The sequence below is a fragment of the Melospiza melodia genome, chromosome 2, assembly GCF_035770615.1.
Source record: "Melospiza melodia melodia isolate bMelMel2 chromosome 2, bMelMel2.pri, whole genome shotgun sequence".
NCBI lineage: Eukaryota > Metazoa > Chordata > Aves > Passeriformes > Passerellidae > Melospiza > Melospiza melodia.
The window spans coordinates 88208070-88224954 of record NC_086195.1 but is presented as its reverse complement, the minus strand read 5'-3'; the positions used below and the strand labels follow the sequence as shown (position 1 = coordinate 88224954).

The following is a 16885-nucleotide window of genomic DNA, read 5'->3' as shown; positions in this document are numbered from 1 at the left end:
TGTCCACTGTCTGAGGATGCCCTCTGATACAGTTGGCAGGGCACCTAAGGTGACCCATTTTCCTGCTTAGGGACTAAGCCAGTTTGCTCAGATAGCAGCAGCAGAGGCTGTAGCAGCAAGTCAGATTTTCCTAGTTGAAGCACATGCAGTTTTGAAGCACATGCAGTTAAGTAAAAACTAATGTGAAAGCAGCAATGAGGAACAAAATAGCTCAAAATACTATATTTCTCTTGAGAAATCCAGGCACCACTGCTCAGAAAAAGGTAACAATAGGCCCTGCCTCCCTGCTGCACTGACCTTCACAGGGTAGTGGATATTTGTCACTTATATTTGTGGAATTTAGGTGACCTATGCTGGACTCCTGGCATTCTTCTGACAGAGAACCTTACAGCCTGTATCACGATAATCTAGCAACTTGAAATTTGAGGTGAACATTAATACTACAACTGACTTTGGTACTAACAAAGCAACAGGCCAGGTGCTGAGCTATGGGTTTCATTTTCCATAGATGTAAAATCAGCAGGTTTTTTACAGCACCTTACTCTAGCTGCCCCCTTTCCTCTGTTTTGAGGGCTTTATATGTTCATTGATTGTATAAAGTCTTTTTCTTTCATTCCAGAAAGGTGGTGATGCTGAATTCAACCTTTTTGTTTCTCAGCTAGATGAGCTTATTACATAGCATAAACAATCATCAAGTACTCAGTTAATCAAATGAAACTTTATTTCTGTGAATTCTTATACCAACATCATGAAGTTTTTAGCTGAACAACTGATACACGTGTACAGCTTAAGCAGCTCTGAATGGAAAATTACTGCTTACATCAACTTCAGAAGGTAAACTCTCAAAAATGCCACCAGCTTCTTGCTGTAGGTTGTTTTAAATACCCTGCTTCTCTTGAAGCTTCAATTTTTGTATTAAAAACTGCCACCATGAGCTTTAAAAAATGAAAGCAAAGACAAATCTAAGAAATAGATTGAAGTATTTCACTGAGGTGGAGTCTGTCCTCACCTTTTCATAACTATTAGAAATATGTACAAATATACTATTTATCTTAGCTAGACAACTTTGAAAAGAAGGGGAAGTCTAACAACTCTTAAAGCCTCATCCTCCTGCCTGAATCATTTAAACATTTGGTATAAATTCCTTTTAAAGTACTGGCATTTCAGAGTAGTGCTGCCCCTGTTGCACCAGTCAGTCAGGCTGTATTGGTGCAATAGACACTGAAGAATCTTCAGTCATGCCCTGCTTTAATTGCCTTTTCTCATGGTATATGAAAGGGAGATGATTTGTTCTTTCTGCACTTGGAGGCTGGAGGAGCAAGATTTTGTGGAACTGGAGCAACCACCTTCCATCAAAGAGGCTGTAATGATGCAAGGAATGAGCCAGTTTAAATGCACCCTGGCTCCACTGCAAGAGGCAGCAGGTATTGACAGGATTTCATCTATGCCTAAAGCTTGTTCCTATTTCTGGGATCTGAAAGGGAAGCTGTAACATGCAAAACTAGGTTGTTCCAGCTCTGTCTCTGACAAATGTGGTTGCTGTGACAAACTGCTAATCTCCATGTAGCTGTGATGATGTGTGTGAGTTAAAGGGCTCTGTCTGTGCCCCCCATGCCCCCACACTGGTGGGCTGCAGTTATTGCACCCAGGCAACATCTCTGTACAACTCAGGACAAGTTTGTGCTGTTCTAAGACCTGCATGACTTATTCCAGGATAAGGCAGTAGCTGCTTCTTACAAAGCAGAACATGCTTGTAGGAAGAACATTCCACTTGAAGAACAAAAGGGGCATCTGGAAAGAGGTGCCACTGCCTCATTTTGGGTAGTACTGACTAACTGTACGTTCAATCAAATAACATGACCAAGCAGGCTGTGCCCTCCAGGCCTGAAGGTGATACAAGCTATCCAATCATATGAGCTCTTTCCACTCAGCTGAAGAGGCACAGCAAGTGGCAAGACTCCAGCCCCAGTAACACTGCTATGTCCGAGACCATGGTGTCAGTTAACAACTCACTTCTGGCTTTCTGTTCCTCTTCAGCTTCCTGTCCTTCCAGCATGTGGCCTTATTTATGCCAAGGTGATCTAAATGGGAGCCTGCACAAAGTTACAATTCCATACTCAGAGGCAGCAGCTATTTTCAGCAGTGTCCCTTACATTAGGTGGTGCTTAGCACACTCCAGCACTTCTTGAAAGGATTTAGGCAACAATGCAATGCAGTATAGCCTCCTTAATGTTGTTACTGTGCTTCTTTTATCAAAAATGTAGGCATATCTTGGGCTCTAAGTCTCATATAAGGTAAGGGGTGAATGTTTCCTACTTTTATAAACCCATTCACTAGGACAGAGTATGTAAGTCAGACACCCTATTCCATGACCTTAGCAAGTCACAGAGCAGCAGGGAGCCAGAGCAGAACAGGGGTGTAGCTGGAAAATGAAAGGTCTCCCTGGGTGAGAGGTATGTCCAAGTCATCTATACTCAACAAGATTAGACAAGAACTGATGTTATTTTGAGTCAGACAGCAGCAGCAACTGCAAAAGGTCACAATTGCAGCACAGTTGATGTAGACAACTCAGAACCTACTCTTGCATGTTACATTAAACCCCACAGGTCAATGTAAATATTTTTAGCACCAGTACAGGTCAGGAAAGACATTTATGACATGCTGTGTACCTCGTGCAGAATCTGTAAGAGGGAGATAGTTCTGCTTGTGCAATTCAAGCAACATATACACACCTCCATAAAATCACCTGATTTTAAAAGATTACAAATCTTAAACTGGAGTTGAGTTCCTAAAATTAGGTTGCTGATTTGGTTCTGCTCAGACCATCATGTGATCTATGTGTTTTTCATCATTTATTTAAATGACCCTTGAACAATCTCTTGTTCTTCATCTGCCAGGCAGTATCAGTAAGAATCTATTTGTTTCATCATAAGTTTCCTGCTGTACTCGTAGGCAAGGAACAGCGCCCCGTTGGCCACAAATGCACGGATCATAGTTGGTGTTAGTCCAGAATACAAGGCAAGCACACCTAGAAATGAAACCAGAGCAGTTAGCCATTTATTGAAGTGGCTGTCTGCATCAACCCCTCTGCTCTTACCTGTGAAGGGTACTGAAGCAATGTTTCTGCTTAGAGGAACATGAACACAGAGAGCTGAACTCAGTGCTGTAGCTACTGATTGCAGTGGTACTGGATATTGATATGGGAGTATCTAATGTTGTAACAGGAGTTTAGCCATGTAAGGGCTTATGCTAGATGCTTATTTCAGGTATGACAAGTTCTTGGCCAGCTGAGATAACGTGACAGCTGTTGTACCACAGCTGGCAAGGGGGCAGCAAGACTATGTTAGAGCTGTGCCCTAGGTCAGACTCCAGTTCTGATGAGTATCCTACCTAGCAATGGGGCCAGGATTCATGTCTGCTGCCATGTATATTCTCTCATGTATATTCACTCTCTTCCAAAGTGCCTGAAACAGACCTTTTCCAGAGAGGAAATGCTGAGGTAGATGCCTCAAGTTGCCAGGCTGGATAGGGCTGTTTGATAAATCAATCCTCAACCATATATTAACTTCTAGAGGTGAAGAAAACTTCTGCATGGAACTTACCTAGTCCCTTCAGTTTTCATGTATAGATTTGGTCACAAGTAATAAAGCCCATTTCTTTATCTGCTTTTAATGCATAGTAAGCTTCTGTTAGGTTTAAGTGAATCATCTCCTGAACCAAGAGGCAGGGAAGATGAAGTAGGTCTCAGTGTCTAGATTCCAAGCTTTCCATACTACATGAGGTAGATATTCAGTTGGTCGGCTTGGATACTCACCCTCAGTTCTCACAAGAGTTACAAATGTTCCCATAAAGCCTGCCTGTTTTCCAGCCATTGAAAGAACCTGAATTCTAGATTTGACACAGTCCACAGGATACACAGCAATCCACAGACAGCTGCCTCCAAAACCTCCACTTAGTAACAAAGGGATGGGACCTAAAAGTTAAGAGATACATTTTTATACACCACAATATTCACTAACACAAATTTAATATTATTTCATCTACAGGATTCAAAGGGAACAGAGGAAACTGCTTATGACAAAAGAGCAGTTGCTGTTCTCTCATTAACCTTGAAGTCAATTTCAAGCCACTGGTAAATTGCAAGTCAACTAGAGACTCAAAGATTATAAAGAGTGCCTCTTAGATTACTGGCAGTGTTAAAAAAAAAACTATAACTCAGAATTCAATTTTGATTCTATTAACTAAATTCACTTTTTTAACACTTGTAATCACTTTCCAAGGTTAATTGTGAAATGGTTTAGAGAAGCATCATATAGTGTTGCTAATCATATATAGAGAATTTGGTAGAGTTATTTTGTAATCAGTCATTTCTTTCATGATGGACTCTGATTTTGTATTTCTGATCAGATGTTTGTAAACATTTTGTTACATGTCCAAAATGCACGCAGCTGAAATCCTGACTCCAAGCAAGACTGGTTCAGTTAACAGGAGACAGGCAGTCTTTATTCTGGCATCACCATGGTTTTTTCCCTTCTAATTTTCAATCTCAGTGTTCTCTTACTATCATTGTAACTACATCTAATGGTTAGCATGCAGTTCAGCATATACTTGAATACACTGTTCAAGAGAATGCAGCTAAATACTTCAAAATCACTCTGAATGGCAGCTGAAATGAAATAGTTCGGAGTTATGTTACACTGTGGGGTCAGATATTTCAGCAGTTTTGTAGTGTTAGTTCACTCTGTTATTTCTCTATTTATGATACATCCTGCTTCATTGGAAAATGGTCACTTCAATAATTTATTACTGTGTATATATAAGATGCAGCCCTCCAAATTTAGTATGCCTCATTTCCTTCATTTGGGTGTATTTTACAACATTATTAGTATATCTTCAGAGAAGATATGCCCCCCTTTATGTCCCCCATGACAGCATGCTAAAACCCACCTGTAAAAAGGCACCATACCTAATTCATCTTTTGATCTCCCAGAGGCAAAGAATGTCCGGCTCAGTTCATACCCTCCAAAGAAGAAGAAATAGCCTGGGACTTCCCGCAGCAAAGTGCTTGACAGGCCACGATAAAATCCAAGGGGACCATCCTTTTGGATAACACTCTTCACTACTGACCAAACTGTACTGAGAGAGGTTGGCCCAGTTAGTGATATTTATTAGCCAGATAATGAGAAGTTACAGACCAATAGGCAACGGCAGCAACAATTAATGGTGAGACCTATCGTGCAAACAATTGAATTAATGTAAGACTTAGAGCAAGATCCTGCTGGGAGCCCTTCACTGGCATCCAGCTTTACTAGCACTAGCACTAGGGTCAGCAGGCTGTGACCCTCCCAGCCACAGCTCTTCTCTGGTTAGCAATGCACTGTAAATGTGACACTGAGCTAATAGAGGATCTGAAGAAATAATGCACAAGGAAAGGTTTCAGGGATACTGAGCTGGGTGTATACTTACTTGTGTCCCTGGATTATCTTTCCTGACAACTGCATTTCATGCATGGCCTGTAGCCGGCACTTCACCAGCTCTGTGGGACACAGGACAAGGGTGGCAAAGGCAGAGGCAAAGGAGCCTGCAGCAGCATTCTGTAGATCACTGCAAGAAAGAAACTGCAGAAGGTATTTGGGCACTGACCTTCAGTGCAGTGGAGGCACTGCACCAGCAATCAGCTTCCTGCACTTGTACCCTAAATACCATCGAGAAAAACTGGCAGTCTTGGGGGAAAGATTTTTAAGGGCAAAGGGCAGTTACTCGAACCAGAGGGAGGAAAAACCTAGCTCATTCCATATTCTTATACAACTGAAATACACCCTTTTGACTCCAAATAGATATGTTGCAACCTCTAACCTATTTTTGCTATACTTCAGTAATTGGAGAAGAGTAAAAGCCAGGAAGAGAAGATTTAATAGCATTTATGAAGATTTCCATAGACTTGTTTTACTGAGAAACTTTTGGTTACTTATTACTTCCCCAAAGAGAATAGGAGCAATAATCACCTCATATAGATAGATGTCAGTATTTTCAAATTCACCTCACCAGTATTAATAAAGGCTTTCAGTGGAGGATGCTAGAAAACTGAAAGCAGGCACAATGGATCACTGTAATCTTTGTATGGATGTGCTGCTATGAATACAACCATGTGAATCAGAGACAGCACAAACATAAACCACACCACCAAACAAGACAGCACTGTCATCTGCAGTGACTCAGTGTTCCAAAACTGGGGCTTATTTTGTGGTAATTTTACACATACCACAGATTCTGGGCTCCTAAACTGCCAGGACTCAAAAGGCTGGTACTTGAGGGCAGCACTGCTTTATGATGCATTTTAAACAGGCTTCTACATACACTGGTGTTTTGGACAGGAGCTGCATAATAGCATAGAAGTGGAACTTCTCTGGGGAGTCAGCATAGTTGAGACTGATCTCACTGCAGCAGAGAAATTCTTTCCATCCAAGGGAGATACTTGCCTTGTGCCCAGCAGTTTGATATATCTATAGTATCAGAGATTAAAGCTACAACCTTTCACCTTGAAGCATCACAAAACTCAAGTTATGACATGAAGCAAAGCTCATGACATTCAGATATAGCAGTAATGAGAACTTTCTAAGTGGAAGATATCAGTAACTGCCTGCAGAGCAGCAAATGGAATTTAGCACTTCTCTTTCCAATTTGTTGTCTCACTTTAGACTTTATGATGAAATCTATTGGTTGAACTAAGCATATATTAAAAGATAAACAGAATTCAGCATTTCTCTTTTCATTTCTTTTCTTTGTGACTTGTGCATCAGTGATAGGTATTCCTTTAACTGAAAAATGTTTTATAGTTTGTTCTTTTCTGAAGGTGTAATAGTACAGTAACAATGGGTGGGGATGTCCTGGACATCATCAGGACCCTTCTGAAGATCATGTCAATACAATTCTCTCTTGCATGTGCCTCATAAGGTGCCCCCACAATGATCCAGATGAAGAGAATAAGGAAACAACACCAAGGGACAATCCTTCAAGTAAACTTAAATTCTTTAATGTTTTGTCCTAGAACAGCTCTGCAGTCACACTATTTGACCTTGAATCAACAAGGCATTAAAGAGCCATCTTGGATCTGAAAAGCACCATTACCTGACCAAGGAAATAATTGTCAGATGCCAAAGGTGCTTGCTATTGCTACATACTCACATTCCCATTCCGTATCCAACTCCAAAGACAGAGCAGTACACCAATATACTGTTGCAAAGTTTCATGCACTACCTTCCCTACCTTCAGCATGACCATGGTGCCTCAGTCACGTGAGATGATCCCAGGACATCTACACATCTGCAGTCTACCTCCCAGCATGATCACAAAAGACAGTGAAGAAGTGAAACATATTGCTGGTAGGCCTACCTCCTACTTTTTAATGGGTAGGAAAAGGTAAGGGGTTTGTAGGGTTAGCAAGCTTTTGAACCTTAAAGAAATACATTTTTAAAGCAAGACAATATTTAAAAAGTACCCTTCTCCCTTAGTATGCCTCCTTGTAAGAAAAGCCACTACCTCCCCTGAAAAATCAGAACACTGTAGATATTAAAGGAATACAAACTTTCAGGTCTTGAAATGCTCCATCCTATTGGTAAAAATGTTCCAGATCTTGAATACTCCAGTTAAGCTGTAATTATTTAAACCAGCCAGCTGCAGTGACTGGTTAGTAGACAGCTCTGTTATATTAGACACTATATTGTCACACTAAGGCCAATATTCCAAAATTTACTACACTGTACACTGTCAGAGGAGAGCCTGGGACCTCACTTGCACCTGACAGGAGAGTATTGGCAAATAGCAATTACCTGAAATTTTATAATGCAAACCAGATATTTATTACTAACCTGAGCTTTGTTTTTCTGTCTACTCCAACAATTCTTCTCACAATTTGTTGGCAAAATCCATAGCACATGAACAGAACAGAGTTTTCTGCAATGTTGGCTACAAGTGCTGGTGAGGTTCCCTTGTAGAAGCCTCGAAATCCCACTTGCTTGTAGGTTTTGACAAAACAGTCAACAAGTCCTTTGTACATGTTGGGGAACGTCTGCATCTTCACCTTTGCAGTGTCAAAGGGCTGGCCAGTCACCACACAGGCTGTCCCACCTAGGCAAGCAGTGGAAGTTAACAATGGCTGAAGGTTATCACAACTGCAACACCTATGCTGGAGCACCAGTATTAAGAAAATCACACAGAAAGCAAAGATGAATTAATTCCCTGTAGGAAACGACAAGTGCACTGATTTTAGCACAATGGCGTCAATTGTCACTGGTGAATTTAGTTACCTTAAGAAAAAAAATCAGGCAAAGGAGCAGTAACATCACGATTCTCATTAAATATTTTTTTAATCTCATGAAAAGCAAGCATCTAAATGAATCAGCTCACTTTTACAAACTTGTACTGAATTAGAGGTATTGTTCTGCAATCAAGTCACTTGTGTCAATGAGTTAAATAGCATTTTCCTTTGCCCATTAATGCAGTGGTTCAGAAGGCATCTCTGATTTTACATTCCAATAACAAAAAAAAAATCTCAACCCTGAAAGATTAGTAATCAAGTGATTCCTCCAGGACAAGAGGAGCACTGCTGAGAGTGCTAAACTGATCATACATAATAAATTGATAACCAAACACTCAAACCCTTTACTTCAAAACTCCATGTGGCTGTTAAGCACATTTCTTTCCAGAGACTGGAAGTGTCAAGTGTGAGCTGAAAAAGGGCAAAAGGGCAAAGTTTCTCAACACGTTATCTTTTCCAAACTGAACTGCAAGGTCAATACCCTGAAAACTTGTGTGATATTTCCTTCAATGTCATCAATAACCATTTTGCTCACAGTGCAGTGTTCTTCTGCTGATCTAACTCAGTTCTGTAGTCTGCAGGAAGAGCTGATGTTACACTTTTCCAGTAAGAAACAGTGTGCAGCGATAGCAATCTATTAGAAGCAGATACTTGACAGGAGATGCATGAAAGGTGTACCTTATATAGGGTTCATGGCTTTGTTTTGTAGCAAGAGAGAACTTTACTAAAAGAGAAGCTGATCTTTAACCAAAGCACAATTGACATGCACATACCTTAAATTATCTGTAAATACAGATAGGAAAGCAACTGAAACAGAAACAAATTAGTACGTCAAAACAAGATTATTTATTTTTCTTTTAAGTGGGGAGAAGAGTATTTGTTTAAGCAGTGTTATTAGCGGTCCATTTTACTCTTTGCAAACACATTTGTATAACATTGTTCTTGCTTCTCTGCAAAGAGGTACTCCAGGCCTTTGAGAAAACTCAGCATCTAGCTGCCATAAAACCTCCTTCCCAACCAGATGGATCATTAAGACCTTCAGAGCAAATCATGCAAGGAAGCACGAAGAGTTTCCTGCTCTGGAAGGATATCCAAGGAGAAAAGTAGCTGGCTCAGACCAGTAACACCCATGTAAGGTTCAAATAAAAAACAGAGCTGGGAAGGCTCAGCCAGTGTTATTTGCAGGGAAGTCAGGTAGATATTGTCTACAGGACAAATGCTAGGTTCCTGTAATAAAATAATGACTGTTGGAAGATGTCCAGGGAAACCAGGAATGTTCTTGGAAATGTAAAGCTGAAAAATTTGGATTTGACAGAATGACTGTTCCAAAAAGGCCGTTAATGGAGTTGGCTCAAAAAGCCTAGTAAATGGCAACAATGAATTTTGTAAGGCTTAAGATAAAGACTAAGAGTCCTAGTTATTATCTGAGATATTAAGAAAAAAAATTTTTCCAGCCAGCAGTAAAGAGTCACAAAAAACCCAACACAACTACAAAATTAAAACAAACCAGAAACCCAAAAAGTCAAATCTGTTTGAACTTTCAGACAAGTGTGGTCCTAATAATGTGGCAGTGGTGGGGAAAAGAGTCCTACTGAATCAAAGCAGGTATTAGAAGTTGCTTGGATCCTAGGTGAAGGACTGTGACCACAGACATCCAAATGACTTCTTTATTCTTGCCCAGAATTTGCTTGCCTCAATATGTCATTACTTATCAGCTAGTCAAGACTGTATTTGGAGAGGAAGGTAAAACCAGGTTATGCATTTTCTGGAAGAACAAGCTGTTTGCTTACTTAATTACATTTTCTAAAGAGTGCAGAGATTGCCACACTGGACTTGTGCTGTTACCCCTTTCTCATTGCACTGTTAACCTCCACTGACAAATAACTGCAAATAACTACCATTGAATGTACTTAACACCGTTAATACTGCCATATTCACAGCATTAACATTGCCATGAGAGGACTGACTGCAATATTTATTGTATGGGAAAGAAAAAAAGATCACTAACATTGTCTAAACTAGTTACAAAAGTAAATTAGACAAATCTTCCACCTTTTCCATAGAACCACTGTTAGGTTAGAAGTGGCAAAAAGACCCCTTTTCCCTGGCAGAGTTCAAAATTGCATGCCTGAGCCACAGACATTACCAACATGGCAATATCAGTGAGAAAGTGCCACCATTTCCACACAACCGGTCCAGCAAAATTTGACAGCACAGAGCAGACTGAAGTGGAAGTCAGTTATGCAAATTCATCATCAGTTCTACTACTGAGCTTCACAGGTTTTAGAGATTCACACCAGGATGTTGTCTGAGCCAGAAACCCTTCAGGCAGCCTTTTGTCCCTTTCACTTAGGGACGGTTCCTGTGACAAAAGCAGCACCTCAATCAACCACGCACTGAATTCCTTGCAAAACCCTACTGATACTCTGACTGATTCATAAACTCATGTAAGCAGCACTTAAACCTCCTTATAGAAAATGATTAGTCTGAGAAAAGTGTTATGTCTTCTTCACTGTGTGGCAGGGGTTTCACCAGGGAGGAGCAATAGTGATACAGTTACAGCACTGGCTGAGGTCACTTCTTCTCCTTATACCCTTAAACCACAGAGGGTGAGGCTTTTTATAGCAACTGCAAACTGCTTTTATATTTGTCAAAGGCATTAAACCTGTCTCAGAAGTTTTGTGCAGTTAAGCATTACCTGCAGCACCTGCTGTGAGGTCAATAGCAGCCTGAACAGCAGAATTGATCCTCATGCTTCACACTTGTTTATCAATTATTTCAGGGCAAAGTCTCCCGTTTCCTCTTAGGTATGGAGATGTTTTTTTCCTGAGGGAAGAGAAAGATGAAACATACACAGTTTACAATAACTTGACCGGCAAAAGCATTACAGGAATGCCCTCAGATCCACTCTTCCATTTAGAGACAGAAAATGGTTGTGCTCATGAACGACACTTAGCATTCTTGTATTTTGACTGATTTTACTGCATTGGGCAGATCTCCTGGAGTATCACTGCCTAGCTTCAGCTTACTTGGGCTTTCCAGCTTCTTATCTCCCTGGATCTCTCAAATCAAAGCTTAAGAGTGCATCCAGGGAACAGTGCTGAAGGTTACTTTTATATTGATTATAGAGGCATAGTCTTCCCTCAGGTGTCTAAGGCTGGAATATTTCATGCTTGTCTCACCTCCTCACCTATAAAGCATCTGCTCTCCTCGTGGTGAAGAACAGGTAAGAAAACTCTACCCATGATGATACACTGGGTGGCTTTCAGAAGAGGGGTAGAAAGGGAATGAACATGAGCATCTTGAATTGTGTCTGGCTGTAATGTTCCTAGTGCAAGTCCCCCCCACAAGAGAATATTATAAATAAGAATTACACTTCATCTCTCAGGAAGGCAGCTGGAAAGCAGAAATACAAATGTGACACTTTGAAATAAAAGATTCAAATGAATTCATTTCTCAAGTTTTCATCAAGATACTTTCACTGGGCAGGCAGTTAAAACAAGCTTATTTATCTGGGATAAAATAACTCAGCCAAAGAGTTCCCACTGTTTCAGAACCATGCTGCTGTCTGGCAGTGCTGTCAAAAAGCTGCATGAGTCTTAATACCCACACAAATACACATGTGAATTAGTGCCTCGCTGGCTTTTAAGCCTGTCTTCAAGCACAGTACATCAGTAAACAGAACAATTTTCACTCCTCTACCTACTGTAATGCTTCTTTTGAAGCCTGTTACCTCCCAAAATGTATTTTGGCATAATTTGAATGCGAAACATAATTCCCAGTAGGCTACCTTGAAAGAATCATAGAAAGATACATTGTATAAACTACATCCTTCGTACAAGAAACATAGACACTTGGATACAACCAAGGCTTTCAGAAAGCCTGTATCTAAACAGATTTATTATTCTTGAACATTAGAAAAATACACCAGAAGGCCAAATACTGTCACTCAGTGACTTTACCCATCCAATCTGTTACATAAACCTAAGGGAGCTTAAAACAAAATAAAACATGGCTCTTGCAATAAATGGCACTAACACAAGTAATTCCACAATTGTGGCTTCAGATTTGAACTGTTTTGTTACTGACAGCATGGCACACCACTTGTTACTTCAACATGGAGGCTCCAAGGCCAAATTATGCTTGGTTATCCTATATATCTCATTAGTGTTCACACTGCACTCTGAGTTTTGCTCCTTATTTAGGGGAGAAAAAACCAAATCATCGAGACAGACTTTGAATGAAAGGAATTACTAGAGAGCAACAATTTCCTGTGTGCAGTAAAATGTACACTGCTTTCATCATGCTGAGTGCTTATCGATTTGTGCCAGTCCTCAAAGGGAGCATATGCCAGATCACCCACAGAAAACTTGGCAGCAGAAGGAAAAAAGTATATGCCTATAAAAATATTTATATATTTTAATATTTAAGAGACAAGGAAGTTTAGTCGTCTGATCCATATCAGCCCAGTGCCACTTTCAGAAGATTGAAGTCTTAGTCAAAACTAAATTAGTATTATATCAGTACATACCTTTTTCCTGTTTGTAATAATACTACTATATTAAAAGCTGAATCTAGGTAGAACGAGGCGGCAACTGCTCTGTGACTTCCAAAGCAAATCCAAACCTCAAACCTGGAAATACAGAAGCATTGGTTAGTGTAACAGGTCCTGCAGAGTCCGGATGTTATTTCAGCCCCAGATGTTTCTCCCTGCCCATGCAGTCCCCAAAGACCGAGATGCACGCAGAGGGCAGCGCTGCTCCTTGCAGGAGCCGCGTGGGCAGGCCGTAGCTGCGCTCCCCAAGGTCACAGCAGGCCGGCCCGGGGCGGCAGCAGCGGCAGGGCAGCCGCTGTCACACGTGCTGCCGGCGGCAGGCACACAGCGCCGGCTCCAGCCCTCCTCAGGGGGAAGCCCGAGCACCCCCGCTCCGCCAGCACCGCCCGCTCGGAGCAGGAAGCCCCGGCCTGCGTTCGGCGGAGGCCCGCGCTGGCAAAGCCCGCCCGCCCCCGGCCCGCCGCCTCTCCCGGGCGGCCGCACCGCAGCCGCGGCTTCCCGGGGGCCGCGCATCCCGAGCCCGCCGCGCATCCCGGCCTGTGCGCGGGAACCTCCGGCCGGCCCCACCGCCCCCGCCCGCTGCCCCCGCCCGCTGCCCCCGCTCACCGGAGCCGCCGCCGCCCGAGCGGCCCCGCCGCCTGTGCCCCGAAAGAGGCGGCGATGGAGGCGGCGCGGCCCCGCCGCGGCCCCAGGGAAGGCGAGGGCCGGGCAGGCGGCGGGGGGGCGGCGGGGCTGGGCTCTGTTTAAGCTGGGGCTGGGCCGTGTTTCAGCTTACTGAACAGGATGCAACCGAATTTATGAATTAAAACCATTTTTTTTTCATTTTCTTGGGGTTTTTTAAGATATATGTTTGTTTATTTTTCTTCCAGTTGGGTGATTTTGTTGTTGGGGTTTCTTTGTTTTATTTTAAAGGATTTGTTTAGGAATTGTGTATCCTGAATCAGCAACAGTTTGTGTATACAGAGGAACTGCTGTGAGTCCCAAGACACTCTCCTAAGCTCTCACTTTGTGATCCTGGCTTTTCGGGACTTTGAGGTGGCATACAATGACCTAAGCTACTATGTCAAGGGCTAATACTGCTTTTCACAGATGAAACTACACAGCACTTTCTTTTTTTCCTTTTGATTTTCCCCCTTTTGATTTGCAGTTACCTGAAGTGCTTGCAGTAAGGCTTATCAGGAACAATGTCTGGTTGAAAGCAGTAGGGCACTGTACAGTGTGTGGCAAGGTAAAGGAACAGCAGCCACCATGTGTACCAGTGATCTGTCATATTTGAGATGCTCTGCCAGACCAGGCAGTGTTTCTGGGAAGCACGATAATCCCTGTTGAGCTGCACATGTGTTTGCGTGGGTTGAGACACGCAGACCTACATATTTCATCTTAGATCCATGGTTTTTTCCACCAAATAAAACCGATGGCTCCTACTTTCACAGCACAAACCAAGGAAAAAACAGCATAAACAAAAATGTAAACTTTAATGAATCTTTTCTTCCATCACTTTTAATTAATTACAGGGTGCAGATTTTATTTTCCCATATGTTTATGTAACATATTGGTTGGAAGGGAGCTTAAGGACCATCTAGTTCCGAACCCTCTGCCATGGGCAGGGACACCTTTCACTAGACTGAGTTTCTCAGTTTCACCCAACCCGCCCTTGAACTCTTCCAGGCATGGGGCATCCACAACTTCTCTGGGCAACCTGCTCCAGTGCCTCACCACCCTCACAGTGACAAATTTCTTTCTAAAAACTAATCTAAACCTAATCTCACTTTGAAGCCACTCTCAAGCTCTCTTGTTTGCTCTCTACAGGTACTGGAAGGTTGCATTTTGGTCACCCTGAAGACTTCTCTTTTCCAGGCTGAACAATCCCAATTTTCTCCTCCTTTCCTTGCCGGGGAGATGCTCCAGCCCTTTGATCAGCTTGGTGTTCCTCCTCTGGGCTTGTTCCAACAGGTCAATGTCCTTCCTGTGCTCATGACCCCAGAGCTGGATGCAGCACTCCGGGTGTGGCAATTGTTAAGAAAGAACAGCCTAGGTTATAAATGGTTTTAGAAATTGAATTGTAATTTCTTTAATGTAAAAAAATTGCTGTTGTAATTAGTGATTTTGAGCTAATTGTGCATCTCAAATAATCCACAATACTAAGAGATTACTGTTTCATTGCAAAGAATTTTGACCTGTGTGCTGGCTTCTTGTTTAGCAGGACTGTAGCACTGCTGGAAGATCCACTGGTGAAAGCCATCTAAGCCCCTAATGCAGTGAAACTTGCAATTAAGATGGCATTAAACCACCTTCTGCCTGCCGTGACCGTTTGCCAGCTGGAACATCAGGCCTTGAGCGTCTCAGGGTGTCCCTTCATTGCCACCTTCCTCGGGCACACCACCAGGCCTGATCTGCTCTTATCTGCAGAAAACGTGGAGACGGCGACGGCCCTTGAAATGTTTCCTGGGAGATTTTACAGCTCTGGAATGCGACGCTTCCACGCGCATATCGCCACCACGCGGCTTTTTCTGCTGCCTGCACCCGCGGCTGCTCAGCCAAACCCTGCTTTTTGTCCATGCACCGAGCTGCTGCGGAGCACTTGTTTTGTTTTAAGGAAGAATTTATGTAGGAATTGCATAACCTGAAGTAACAACACTTGGTGTGTGTAGGGAGACCATGGAAGAGCTGCCATGACTCCCGAGAGACTCTCCTAAGATGAGGTGTCAATTTGTTTGGAGTTTAACTTCAAGGTTCCCCTCAAAGGATTTAGGCACAACAGAAATGGGACATGTGTGCAGAGACCTAGCTCGTAAGAGCTTTGCAGGAATGTGGAAGTACTTGCTGGCACTCGAGAGATCTGGCTTGCGATTGGTGATTGGCTTTGGGATGTGATGGTCCACTGTGTGACAGAGTGGCACAAGTCCTCTTCAACAGAGTATTTTGGCATGGAGGGATGGGTAACCTCTGGGAAGCTGACAGGGGGATGCCATGGAAACTTGTCTGATGTGGGAGAGCAAAGGGATCCCTTGCAGGCTGTGTTTCTGTTCCATTCTGCAGTCCAAAGCTATTTCCTGGGCTCCACACCATCTCCAGCCAACCACAGGCAAACCATTTGCCCCTGTAAACCAGCTGGCATTTCCTAAATCACATGGAAATCCTCATTGTCCAGGAGCATGAACGGCAGTTCCTGGCATGTACTGTCCCAGAATAGCAGCCAGAGCTGCAGGAACATCACAACTCCCCCAGCACCTTGCAGTGGATGCTGTTCACACTGTTTGGAGAGGTGGGTCAGGCAGGACAGCCCCACATGGAGGAAGAGTGAGATGGCTTCTGCAGGTCAGGCCTTCCACAGGTGACACTGGTGTGTGTTCTGGTGTACCACAGTCAGCTGCAGGAGATGGGACAGTGCTCACCTTTCCAGGTGTGAAAAATGCGTATTTTATGATTGGCTTTTCGCAAATATTAAAATTAATATTATATGTGTTACATTAGAAAATTATGCTGTATTAATTTTTTTAAGTAGTGTGTTAAATATAGTTTTAGGTTATAACAGAATGTTGAAATAGAAACTATGCTATGTAAGATACTTTTATAAAAGAAAGGACTTGCACCGAGATAGCAGCCACAGGACACCTAAATCTTTCAGAGAAAAAGAATTTATTGCTCCCTTATCAGAAGAAACAAACTTCTTCCCATCTCACTCAGCCATGAAAATGCTGTTAGGATTCAGAGGAAGAATTTGACACTGACCATCCTGTGTTTGAATCGAATTTATGCATCATGTATGAGATGTATGAATATGAACAGGCAATTGCTTTTAAGGGTTAATCCTCTGTTAACGTGTATCCTTCTTCAGGCTTATGTTGCCCAGAAAAGGTATCCAGACATCCATAACTCTTTGTGTCTATTGCCTCGTACTGTCCTAATCCAAATTGTCCACAATTTTTATTACTCTAATTATATTGCCATTTTGATAACCATTTTATTACTAGTAAACTTTTAAAATTTCAAAAACCAGTGATTGGCATTTT

General features: G+C 42.4%; 1 protein-coding gene and 1 long non-coding RNA gene across 3 annotated transcripts; one reads left to right on the top strand and one right to left on the bottom strand.

Moving 5' to 3' along the window:
* Nucleotides 1–703: 703 nt before the first annotated feature.
* SLC25A15 (solute carrier family 25 member 15) lies at nt 704–13565 on the bottom strand. Of its 2 annotated transcripts, none has more exons than XM_063149233.1 (8): nt 13479–13565; nt 12849–12950; nt 11016–11143; nt 7869–8127; nt 5467–5604; nt 4967–5136; nt 3815–3973; nt 704–3028 (listed from the first exon to the last, which is right to left on the bottom strand). In XM_063149233.1, the coding sequence occupies exons 3-8, from the start codon at nt 11068–11070 to the stop codon at nt 2904–2906; spliced, it is 906 nt and encodes a 301-aa protein (XP_063005303.1). In that variant the 5' UTR covers nt 11071–11143; nt 12849–12950; nt 13479–13565; the 3' UTR covers nt 704–2903. The 2 variants fall into 2 exon arrangements, with proteins under 2 accessions (XP_063005303.1, XP_063005304.1); XM_063149234.1 differs by lacking the exon at nt 13479–13565 and adding an exon at nt 13051–13068.
* Nucleotides 13566–13704: 139 nt separating this feature from the next.
* Nucleotides 13705–16868, top strand: LOC134414525 (uncharacterized). The gene is made up of 2 exons (XR_010026764.1): nt 13705–14825; nt 15076–16868. It is a non-coding gene; the product is annotated as an uncharacterized LOC134414525 (long non-coding RNA).
* The last annotated feature ends 17 nt before the right edge of the window (nt 16869–16885 follow it).